Source organism: Oryx dammah, unplaced genomic scaffold, assembly GCF_014754425.2.
Source record: "Oryx dammah isolate SB20612 unplaced genomic scaffold, SCBI_Odam_1.1 HiC_scaffold_19, whole genome shotgun sequence".
NCBI classification, from domain to species: domain Eukaryota; kingdom Metazoa; phylum Chordata; class Mammalia; order Artiodactyla; family Bovidae; genus Oryx; species Oryx dammah.
In genome coordinates, this window is record NW_024070203.1 from 1585608 (window position 1) to 1598286 (window position 12679).

At 36.3% G+C, this 12679-nt stretch overlaps 1 protein-coding gene across 29 annotated transcripts in view; it reads right to left on the reverse strand.

Moving 5' to 3' along the window:
• Window positions 1-295: 295 nt before the first annotated feature.
• The window catches only part of RIMS1 (regulating synaptic membrane exocytosis 1), a 600054-nt gene continuing 587670 nt past the window's right edge, over window positions 296-12679 (reverse strand). For 24 of the 29 annotated variants that reach the window (XM_040261377.1, XM_040261401.1, XM_040261400.1 and 21 more), the window contains 4 exons: window positions 8872-8984; window positions 5272-5373; window positions 4551-4690; window positions 296-2520 (listed from right to left, as the gene is read on the reverse strand). In XM_040261377.1, the coding sequence (XP_040117311.1) occupies window positions 2302-2520; window positions 4551-4690; window positions 5272-5373; window positions 8872-8984 (574 nt within the window). In that variant the 3' untranslated portion in view covers window positions 296-2301. The remainder of the gene's footprint in view (window positions 2521-4550; window positions 4691-5271; window positions 5374-8871; window positions 8985-12679) is intronic. The other 5 variants (XM_040261371.1, XM_040261372.1, XM_040261373.1 and 2 more) reach the window with 1 other exon arrangement.

Consider the following 12679-nt stretch of genomic DNA (forward strand, 5'->3'; position numbering starts at 1 on the left):
AAAGAGCAGCAGAAAAACAATCTTCTGTTTGATTCTTACTGAGATTTATTGTTTTCAGTAATGCCACTTTTCAGAAGTAAAGTCATGTGCTCACTTAAGACAGGCTGACAGAGTAAAAAAATTGTATGTGATGCAAAGTACCTTTTGGGCTGGAGATGAAGACACACATTTGTGCAGTGACAAGTCAAGTGCCCCCAGCAGATGACAAATCCCACCTCCCTTCCCGCGATCCAGCTCCCATCTTGCCCAGTGGAACCCACAATGAATATCTGGCACAACACAGAACACAGATGGCTGTAGACTGACATGAAAAGTAAATTTTATTAAACATGTTTACATACATGAGTTGGAAGTTCATTTAAAAGCACAGGGAAGTGTTAAGACAAGTGGTCAAATAGAAAGATACTACCCAATTAGAATCAGTTGATTGTTGGCCACTAAGACAGAACGGTATCTAGCAGAAGTACACCAATGCTTCAGTCCTTCCTGCTCAGCATGGTGACCCGTGGTCAATCTGTGCCCTGGGAACAATGGGCAGGTCATTCTGGCGTGTGTAAATAATAAATAATTCACTTGGTGCAGGCAGTATGTCTATGGATTAAAACCTATGTGTACACAGTGTCTACATGTGTTACAGCCCCACAGGAGGAATCTACACCAAAATATTTATTAGAAGGAATTTGGTCCATACTACATCACATTTTCCAGAGGGTAAAAAATAAAGTCCATCTATAGACATTTCACCTCAGACTCACAGATGGAGTCTGGCTAAAACTTTGCAAAATGTCTATAACAAAAATGGATGGCTTAGATTTCTTGGTTATTTCAGTAGAGTAATTAACAAGCAAACTGTACAAGTACATGCAACATACAAGCTGGCCTATGTGGAACTAACATACATTATTAAATAACCTTTTGTTTCTTTTCTTTTTTCCTTTCTTTTTTTTCTTTATCCTTTTTTTTAATAAAACGTGCATGCAGCTTTGAACAGTTCCAAGTCATGCTGCTCTATTTGTGGAGTCACAAAAGTGGAGGGACTCATAAAAGGAGGGAGAAGGTCTTGATGCACCTGCAGAGTCTGCAGTTGTTAGCACAGATACAGAAGGTCACAAGGGAATTCAAGGCCAAGAAAAACGCAGATGAAGAAAATGCAAATCGAATTGGACTTTGTTTTATTTCCCCCACCCCAAAGTAAGATACTTTGCATTAAAAAAACAAGCGTTGTGCTTGCATCAATTTCAAAGAAATGTAAACTAAAATTTGATAAAAATCATTAGTGTGGAATATTTCAAATGAAATTTCCAGTGGAATATTAATAGCCCATACCATGTTCTTGCCAGGACGGGTACTAAGTCTACACTTCTAGTCACCATTTTGGGAAGTCAAACATATGGTTTGTACACATGAGCATATACTTGCTTTTATTTTGGATGTCAGGAAGGAAAAGGCATTACAAGGAGTGTTTCCACGGTACAACAATGCATTTAGGTTAGTTCCCAGCATTCGCTGCAGACTCAGTTCTGTAAAAGTCCTCCATGCAAAACAATGGAAAACATAAATTAATGTTTTAGAACACAAACAGACATGAGCTCCATTCAAAACAGTGATTCTGTGATTATTGTTTTTGGAAGATAACTTTCATTTTCTGGGTTTCTACACATAAGAACTTGAAGAATCAGAAAGCAAAAGTCAGTGAAGCCCTGCATTGGCCTCACTTTGTCTTATGGTGCACACTCTGCAGAGATGCTACAGAGACTGCTTCAGCCCTTTTTTTTTTGGTGCTTTTGGAAAAAGAAAGGAAGGGTCTCTGTAAACATCACGAGCCCTGTCATGACACAGCTGAAGATGAGTAGAAACAACAAATGCAATGAAAACCGAATTAAAACAAATCTGAAATCAACTGAAATCAACAAACAACGCACAAACAAAACTTAAACACCAGGGAAATAACACTCCTTGTGGTTTGTGCAAAAAACACATAAAATATAGCTTTTCACAAAAGTGACAGTTTCCAGTTTGTTCAGTTTGATGTGTGCATGTGCGCGCGTGTGTGTGAATTTGCAGTTTCCTTTCTTTCATTTGTTAGAAGCATCAGTGATTCTCTAGCACGTTGACTCTTCCTGTATTTGATAGACTGCCTTGGTCTGTCATGTGAAGCCAGGTTTTAAACAACGATTGGGACATATTATTGAAAAACGACTACAGGCAAAACACAGGTTGATTGTCTGTCTCCAACAATGCTCATGAAATATCTGGTTCAGATTATTATCCTGAAGGTAGAGTCTTACTGGTGTGAGTTCATTAGGACCGGATGCAGGGGGGCCCAGTGGAACTTTCCAGAGATGACTGGGAAGCCCGGCGGGTCAGAGGGGTGAGCGTGGGGTCAACCAGTGATGACGGTGGGAACAGCTTGTACCAGCCGATGACCATGCTGGAAAGATCGAGTTCCTCCAGCAAGATCTGAGCCACCCCCATGAAGCATTTGTGGTCCATTCTGCCATAGTCCCCCCAAACAATCACCTGCAGAAACAGAGAAGGGCAGTGAACTTGAGCTCCTCTCCTTCACACGGGAAGAGCTGAGAGCAAACTGCTCTGTAAAACTGACCCAGACAGGGAAGGAGGTGAAGTGCACATAACTAAGACCAAGGAGACTAAATAATTAAAAATATTCAGGTACTTTGAGATACTTCATCATGATTTTTTGATTTGATGGAATACATATCGTATTTCCCTAGTCCATGAGGGGTATTGTCTATATAAACCATGTTAAAAACAAACAGGCAAGCTTATTTACTTATCAATTCAAAATCTTCTTTAGCAACTGTTATCTAGTGAGCAATGTGCAGGACCACAGAGATATACAAATTAAATTTTGTGCAAGCTAGGAGGGCAAGATAACCCAACTTCCGGTACCATGGTGTGTGTGCATGGTGGGATGTGCAAAAGGAATAAGAATATTCATTACATTTCTTTTATATTATAGACTTGTAACTGAAGGGACAGGCTGAAAAGTAATTATATGCTGGTGCCTTTTGAGGACTTGCCTGACAGTTTTAACTTGATCAGCAGATTAATAAGTCAGCGAACTGACAGAACAACCGGACACCAAAATCAATTTTTTGGGTGTCAGGTAAGATTCCCATTACTCCAGGCTCTGTGGAGGTTCCTAAATGAACTCACTCACCCGTTTTACAGAGGCAGGGGTGGCAAATCTCAGTTTTTCAATTTACTGAGTAACCTTGCCAAATTGTTTAATGCCTGTATTCCTCAGACATAATCTTTCAAAAAATATAAGTGAACTGCACTGAATCTTTCAATGCAGATAGTGAAATGCTCTATGACTGAGCTGATATTATTGAATGGGTTTAAAAGAAGGACATTTCAATAAATAATTTCTGGACAAATGATCATATAAAAGGGAAAAAATAAAGTTGGACCCTACTTCACAACACAAACCAAAATAATTAAACTCTATGAAAACAATATATTTATAACCTTCAGGTTGTAAATATATATAATACTAACCCTAATATATATAGTATATATAATATAATTATATATTATATATACAATATATAAATATATACACCCAATATATTTATAAAGAAGGATAAAAATAAAGAAGGATTATACCTAACAAATAAGGTATAAAGATGGATTTTTTAAAACTAAGTCAGAAAAAAAGCATAAACAATACAAAAGTGGTTTTTTAAGAAGTATATTTAAATTGAGAACTTCTGTTCATCAAAAGATGTAAAGAATTTGGTGAAAGAAAAGTCACAGTAGGACTAATGTGTGTGTAATTCATGTAAAAGACAAAATACCAGGATCCAGAACAGCTTAAAACAAACAAACAAATAAACAAAAAACTTCTACAAGCTGAGAAGAGTATCAGGTAAAACGGTTAATTTTTCACATAAGAGAAAATCCAAATGGTCAATTACATATGAACAATTTGTTTAATCTTATTAGTAGCTAGAGAAATGCAAGTTAAAAGCCAAAAAAAGCTGGGGCCAGGGCAGTGGTGGTCAAAATATCTAGAAAAGATAACATGTGGAAGCAGCTAACAGTGAAACTGATACTCAACCAGTCATGAATATTTGCTTCCTTTCCTTCTTTGCATCATGTCTTGCTTACTAAACTATTATTAACATTGGTTGCCCTAATTATCTATCTATCCATCTACCTGGCTACCCACCCATACATATATTTTTCCATCCATCTAGTCTATGTATTTATGTATCTGTCTATCCACCTATCTATCACTCTATCCTTCTATCTATCTAGTCTAACCTATCTAACATCTAGAAGATGAAAGGGGTGCGAAGTAGGGCAAAAGTATAAGGAGAGGATGAGAGAAGGGAGAAATGGAGAGTGAAAATAAATATCTTGTTCTCCATTGGAACTAAGAGATATTTTATAACTACATATTACTTACATTGTAAATCAACAATTTGGAATTTATTATCTTTCTGTTTGCCCACCTCTTCAGTGTTGGTGTGGACAATCGACCTGTTACAATGTAAAAAGACAAACCAGCTACGACTGACCTGAAGGACTTTACCCTGTGGACTTTCATCAAAAACCAGGGACTGTTGGTACAAAGGGTCAAGGGTCTTTCGTGCAATTCTTGTCTTCTTCTTGGCTATGCAGGCCCCATTCTCCAAAAGATACACTTTGACATAAGGAGCTGAACAAAGGTAACATTAACAGATAAAAAGTTAACCCTTCAAATTAAATTGATTTTATTAGCAAATGCTTCCTTAGAGAAGTAGAGATGCTTACTAAAAGCTTTCCATTGATTATTTAAATCATTTCAAGTTTTCAGTGCTCCATGAATGCTACCCCTTAAAACCCATATGTTACTACTAACATAATTTTCCTCATTTCAAGTCTGCAAAGTTATCATAAGATTCTGACTTATTTGGCTTATGGCTGGCAATACAACGTAGGCTTATATTTTAAAGCTCATTTTCTATCTAAAAGCTTACCCTTGTTACGATTAGAACTGAATTTTTATGCTGCCTTTGTACATGGGCAGACAAAAATAATTGACATGAGCTAAGAAGCCATCATAACTAAATTTGTCTTAACACAACAAGACTCTTCCTAATACTTTCAACAGAATAATTGTGCAAGGAAAACCCAGATCCACTGTTATACAATCAAAGGACAGATAATGCAACACGGAGCATATAAATTCAAATACAACACGTTTTGAGCTTCTGTCCATGGGAGACTCCCATATGAACAGTTAATTCTGCGTCTTACCAGGTGTGGATTTGGAGCCGGGTTTCTGCGTGAGGCTTCGTGCTCTAATCACTTCAACTTCTAACTGGCCCTTTTTATCCTCCATTCCTATCTGTATATCACCTGCCAGCAGAAGCAAAATGTGTCAACTTCTTTGCAGTCACATTCAGTTAAAAAAAAAAAGAAAAAAGGTCATAAGAGACTCCAAATTATGATCCTCATGATCTTCATAAAAAAACTAATACTTAGAGCCCCCAACCCCACTTTTTTTCCCTAACTCCAAATCAGGTTTTAAATGTTTCTCTTCATTTTTCTGGTACTCATTCAACTTATGAGAGTCTCATACTGGTTTATAAATTGCTTAACTGTAACAACACTGAAGTAGTTAAGAAATTCTGTACCCAAAGGTTTCTTATCCTTTATGTTGAGTATATGAAATACTTAATAAAAAGTACAATTATCTGCATTTCCATTATTTAGCAAAAACCTCCATTAATATATTGATAAATACCCTAGCAATTTCATAATTTGTTAGTTCCTTCCTTCATTCCTATCTTTCTCTCTCTCTCTGGCTATGAGCCTATCTGATCTATCATCTATTAATCCATCTCTCTCTCTCCATCACTCTATCTATACACCTATCTACCATCCACGTTTATCTATTTATCCAACAACTTTCATGACCATACACCCTCAATTTACTGACTGTATGAACCATGGAATGGGAACCTTATTACCTATTTAACCAGATCCCTGTGGATGGAAATACAGCTTATCTATATTGTTGTTATTAAACAACACTAGAAAGAACAGCTTTATGAAGAATTTTTACATCCATGGTCAATTATTTCTTAAACACAAATTCCCAGATTTGTAATCATTAGGTCTAATTGAAGGAACATTCAATAATTTCATGCATACTGCCAATTATCCCTCAGAAAGGTACACTGTGATCAGAAAAAATCTGTCTTCCCATTTCCACAGCCCACTAATAACATTAAGAGCAATATGTCTACTTTTTTACCAGTCTGATGTTCCATAAGTTATAATTAGCATTTCTTTGGTTATTAGGGAGGTTGAACATATTTGTAAATATTTTCAATTTTTATTTCTTCTTTTGTATTGCCTGTTCATGCCCTTTATCCATTTTTAGAAGATGCCAAACTTTTTCTGAATGATATGATACTTTATCCTCCAAAATATTAAATATATTTATTTCTCAGTTGGTTTTAGTTGGTTGAATCATCTCCATTTTCTCAGCTGTGAGAAAGAATTCAGTTGTGAATTCTTCTTATTTGCCTCATCCACTGATCAATGTTGTGGTTCTGGATTGTTCATTAATTTTATAATAATTCTTGTTTTAAACCTTAGCTCCTGGGGACTCTCAGGCTTTTTCCTTTTAATCGCATACACACACACTTTAAAGAGTCAAACTGTTCTCTAAGCCTTGTTATTAGTATAAAATATTCCTAGTCTCTCTCTCAACTTCTTCCCTTTCAAAAGTCACTACTTTCAAAATTTGCAATATTTTAACTTATTTATTTTTATTTTTTTTACTTTCTGGCATTTGCATCCCTATCTCTAAATATCATATTCATAAGATACCTTCCTTTCTTCAGTAATAGATATTATTACTGACCTCTAATTTTGCTTTCTCTGTCTTCCTGTCCCCTGCATACACTTGCCATTTTCTGTCATGCTGTTCTCCCAATATTAATATTTATATTATGATTATGCAATATTGTAGTTATGTACAATGGAATATTGTGATTACTTCTCATTTCTTGGACACTTCCTTTTCTCTACGCCCACTAAGTGTGTTTTAAAAAGTACTTGCTTACATTTTTATGTATTTTTATGCTAATTCAACCCCTCACTCTGTCCTGCTTGTCTAGATCTACTACAAAATCAAACACACTAGGTTTTCTATAGATTTAGCTTAAGAATCTGACAGGCTGCAATTTGGACAGCCTTCTTTTAAAGCGGTAGCTGTTTTCTTAGATTTTCCTTCACTACCATTCTGGGCATCCCATTCATTTCTCTCGTACAAAAGCATTAATTTACTGAATTTCATGTTCCTCCTTTTTAGTTCACAAGTTTTAAGTCTCCTTAGTTCATTTTGTGGAAGCATGTCCTCCAATAGGTTTCTGAGTGATGCTGGGTATAAAGAAAATGTTTTGAGGCCCTTTGTGTCTACACATATGTTAGTTCTAGCCTCAAATTTACTGGATGACTTGGCTGGCTATTGTACTCCATGTTGGAAATAAATTGTTAATCAGAATTTTGAAGACAATGCTCATCTTCTAGATTCCACTATTATTACTGAAGAGTCCAGTGAGAATCAGATTTTTAATAGTTTGGATACAATTATTTTTCCTCTTAGGAAAGCTGTGGGATTTTCTATCAATATCTGAGACTGTAAAATGACATAATATTGTTTTTGTGTTTGAAATATTCTCATGATTTTGCTGACTACTCTGTGGGTACTTTCAAGCTAAAATCTCATGCCTTTCAGGAAGATATTTATTGGACATGTTACATATAATTTTCTCCATTTATCACCTTTTATAATCTTAATTTATGGTATTTTTGCTAGTAGAAGTTTTTTGATTTATTTGGCTTTGGTTTGGAAGTTCTTTCTCACTCCAAGAGTATGGAAACATTAAGTGTTTTCAGTATTTGTTAGTGTCTTTCTTCACCTCTTGTTTCTCTTTTACAATTGACCCCAAAATACTACTTTTTTGAGTTCTGAAGTAGAGAGGCAATTTCATTAATTTTTTTGCATAATATTACACTCACACCAACATTCTTGATCGACTAATCTATTGATTTTTCCATGCTATAACATGCTACCCTTCTCCTACATTTGGATATACTGTAGATGTTACATTGACAGAATTTTGATAATTCAAAGAGGTGACTAACTTTATTCATTTTACATTACAGGTCAAGTTGTTGCTGTTGTTCAGTTGTGTTCGACTCTGAGACCCCATGAGCTAACTGCAGCACAGCAGAAGCCCCTGTCCTTCACTATCTCCTTGAGTTTGTTCAAACTCATATCCATTGAGTCAGTAATGTCATCCAACCATCTCATCCTCTGTCAGCCCTTCTCTTGCCCTCAATCTTTCCCAGAATCAGGATCTTTTCCAGTGATCTTTTCAGGATCTTTTCACATCAGATGGCCAAACTATTGGACCTTCAGCTTCAGCACCAGTCCTTCCAATGAATATTCAGGGTTGATTTCCTTTAGGATGGACTGGTTTGATCTCCTAGATATGCAAGGGACTCTCACGAGTCTTCTCCAGCACCACAGTTTGAAGGCATTAATTTTTGGTGCTCAGTTTTCTAGAACTTTTTTACATTCCAGCTCTCACATTCATACATGACTACTGGAAAAACCATAGCTTTGACTATACAGACCTTTGTCAGCAGTTAGGAAAATGCCTCAGAAATATGGATCAAGTTAGAAAAATGCATTAGAACTTAGAATAGTCATTTGAAACCAGCAACATTTGAGATAAAAGTGTTCTTCTTGCTTGTATTATCAATGCTATTACACTGCTTTAAATAATCTTGTCAACCATGAAACACTCATTTTCTTTCAGGAAAAATTATTCTTACCCATTGCAGGGGTAGCAAGGGTTTGGCGGCCAACAAGCTGGGCTGGTCCCAATCCATCCAGAAAATCACTGAATTGACTATCTGCGCCTAGTCTCACTCCAGGAAATATTAAACTATTGGCAAAGGACAAAAATCAAAACATTAGATCTCCTAGAACTCTTTTCATTACTTTCTACTAGAATATAGTTCTGAACATGAATCAGACAGTACTTGGGTAATTGGTTTACTTACTGATTCTTTGCATTTCCTCTGAGCCAAGCATATGAGGCTCAGTGCTGAACGAGAGAAAGTCTACCCTATCAATTTACAGAATATTCAGCAGAGTTCCCTGTGCTACACAGTAGGTACTTGTTGGTTATCCATTTTAAACACAGCGGAGTGTACATGTCGATCCCGAACTCCCAGTATACCTCTCTGTCCCATTCACCTGAAACTAACACGATATTGTTAATCAACTCTACTCCATTTTAAAATAAAAAAGAAGACCCTCAGCAAGAGGGCTTAATTAAAGTTTTTAATGCACTAAGTTTTTGGCACATTTTACAATATAAATCCTTACATAAATGTATGATTAACATAAAATATAAGATGTGGTATTTTATGTCATGACCTACTTAAATAATTGCTCACAAGCATTAAGTAACATTAAAGTGCTAAATTTTAAGAAACATTTAATAATTTCTTAAATAAATAATATTTGCAATATTCAGTTCAGTTCAGTCACTCAGTCGTGTCTGACTCTTTGCAACCCAATGGATTGTAGCATGCCAGGCCTCCCTGGCCATCACCACCTCTCAGAGTTTGCTCAAATTCATGTCCATCGAGTTGATGATGCCATCCAACAATCTCATCCTCTGTCATTCCCTTCTCCTCCCGCCTTCAATCTACACAGCATCAGGGTCTTTTTTAAGGAGTTAGTTCTTTGTGTCAGCTGGTCTAGGTATTGGAATTTCAGCTTCAGCATCAGTCCTTCTAATGAATATTCAAGACTGATTTCCATTAGGATTGATTGCTTTGATCTTCATGCAGTCTAAGGGACTCTCAAGAGTGTTCTCCAACACCACAGTTCAAAGACATCATTTCTTTGGCACTCAGCTTTCTTTATAGTCTAACTCTCACATCCATACACGACTACTGGAAAAAACATAACTTTGACTAGACAGACTTTTGTTGGCAAAGTAATGTCTCTGCTTCTTAATATGCTGTCTAGGTTGGTCATAACTTTTCTTCCAAGGAACAAGCGTCTTTCAGTTTCATGACTGCATTCACTATCTGCAGTGATTCTGGAGCCCCCCCAAAATAAAATCTCTCACTGTTTCCATCGTTTCCCCATCCATCTATTTGCCAGGAAGTGATGGGACGAGATGCAATGATCTTAGTTTTCAGCATGTTGATCTTTAAGCCAACCTTTTCACTCTCTTTTACTTTCATCAAGAGGCTCTTTAGTTCATCTTTGCTTTCTGCCATAAGGGTGGTATCATCTGTGTATCTGAGGTTATTGATATTTCTCCTGGAAATCTTGATTCCAGCTTGTGCTTCATCCAGCCCAGCATTTCACAGGATGTACTCTGCATAGAAGTTAAATAAGCAAGGTCACAATATATAGCCTTGACATACTCCTTTCCCGATTTGGAACCAGTCTGTTGTTCCATGTCCAGTTCTAACTGTTGCTTCCTGACCTGCATACAGATTTCTCAAGAGGCAGGTCAGGTGGTCTGGTATTCCCATCTCTTTCAGAATTTTCCACAGTTTATAGTGATCCACACAGCCAAAGACTTTGGCATAGTCATAAAGCAGAAATACATATTTTTTCTGGAACTTTCTTGCTTTTTCGATGATCCAGTGGATGTTGGCAATTTGATCTCTGGGTTCTCTGCATTTTTTAAACCGAGCTTGAACACCAGGAAGTTCACGGTTCGTGTACTGTTGAAGCCTGGCTTGGAGAATTTTGAGTATTACTTTGCTAGCATGTGAGGTGAGTGCAATTGTGTGGTAATTTGAGCATTCTTTGGCATTGCCTTTCTTTGGAATTGGAATGAAAGCTGACCTTTTCCAGTCCTGTGGCCACTGCTGAGTTTTCCAAATTTGCTGGCATATTGAGTGTAGCACTTTCACAGCATCATCTTTTAGGATCTGAAATAGCTCAACTGGAATTCCATCACCTCCACTAGCTTTGTTAACAGTGATGCTTTCCCATACCCACTTGACTTTGCTTTCCAGGGTGTGGCTCTAGCTGAGTGATCACAGCATCGTGGTTATCTGGCTCATGAAGATCTTTTTTGTACAGTTCTTCTGTGTATTCATGCCACCTCTTCTTAATATCTTCTGCTTCTGTTAGGTTCATAGCATTTCTGTCCTTTATTGTGCCCATCTTTGCATGAAATGTTTTCTTGGTATCTCTAATTTGTAATATTGAATAAATATTATTTGAAAACAGATTCTTATTACAAATCAAAATGCTTAATTTTTTCAGTTTTGAATGAATTAACATCTTGAATAAATTAATATGTTATATTATATGAGATTTGTATTTAAATTAAATGCTAGTACGTTGGTTGGAGTTTGTCTGTTTCTCACCATGTCTGCCTGAAGCCCCAGGCTATATCTGTGCCCAGAGCAGGGACTGTGCTCTTGTTACCTGATGTGTCCAGGATAACAAGAACCAGGCTGTTCACACAGTTGAACTTCGATATGTAATTTTTTGGAATAAACAGTTTTGTATAAGGGTTGATCTTTTCCAATGTGGTAGTGAAGGACAGGGAAGCCTGGCATGCCGCAGTCCGTGGGGACGCAAAGAGTTAAACTTGACTGAGCGAGCGAACAAGCAGCATGTGCTTTCATACGTATTATTTTTTCATAATTGAAGGGATTAGACAGAGCATCAATTATTATTCCATCAAGAGACCATAAAATAAATCTGTGAGACATTAAGTGGCTTATCCATGGTGGAAGTATCACTAGATTTGTCAATTAAAAAAAAAAAAGATTTATTGGAGTAAAGCTGATTTACAATGTTGTTAGTTTCTGCTGTAGAGCAAAGTGAATCAGTTATATGTATCTGGATATATACATACGTCCACCCTTTTTAATATGCTTTTCCCCTACAGGCCATTACAGAGAGTTGAGTAAAGTTCTTTGTGGTATACTGTAGGTTCCTACTAGTTATTGATTCTCTCTCTCTCTCTCTCTCTATATATATATATATATATAGTAGTGTGTATTTGTTAATCCCAATGTACACTTGTTGATTTTTATATCAGAAAACAGTGTCTCCAGTTTTTTTATTTGCTCATTGCTTCATAATCCTTCAACAAATATTGGTATTTTTCAGCAAACTTAACTCCAAAACTTCATGCCTTCTGATTTTTGTTCCTGGCTGTATCTTGCTGGGAGAATGCATAACCCTCATTGGATCAAATAAAGGGACTCACTACTTTCAGGAATGGGAAATGATATCATGAACATTAACTTGGCAGAATTTATTTTCTGAACCTAATTAAAAATGCCAGTAAAATAAAATAATTAATAATGAATGGGTAAAAGATATCTGCATGGTAATACATAATTATAGAAAACTTGTACACAGTCAATCCCCAAGTAACCCATTGCAGGATAAAACTTAATTATTTGTAAGATCTATCACCTCAGTAACCTGTCAACTATCAAACTATCAATCAATAAAAGCATTATTTCAGTTTCACCAGAAAAATTCTCAAGCATAAGAAAAATGCAGATTTTTCTGTAAAAAAAAATCACACCAAGTAAACAAAAACAAAAATCTAGTTACATTTTTCCCCAACTAATTAAT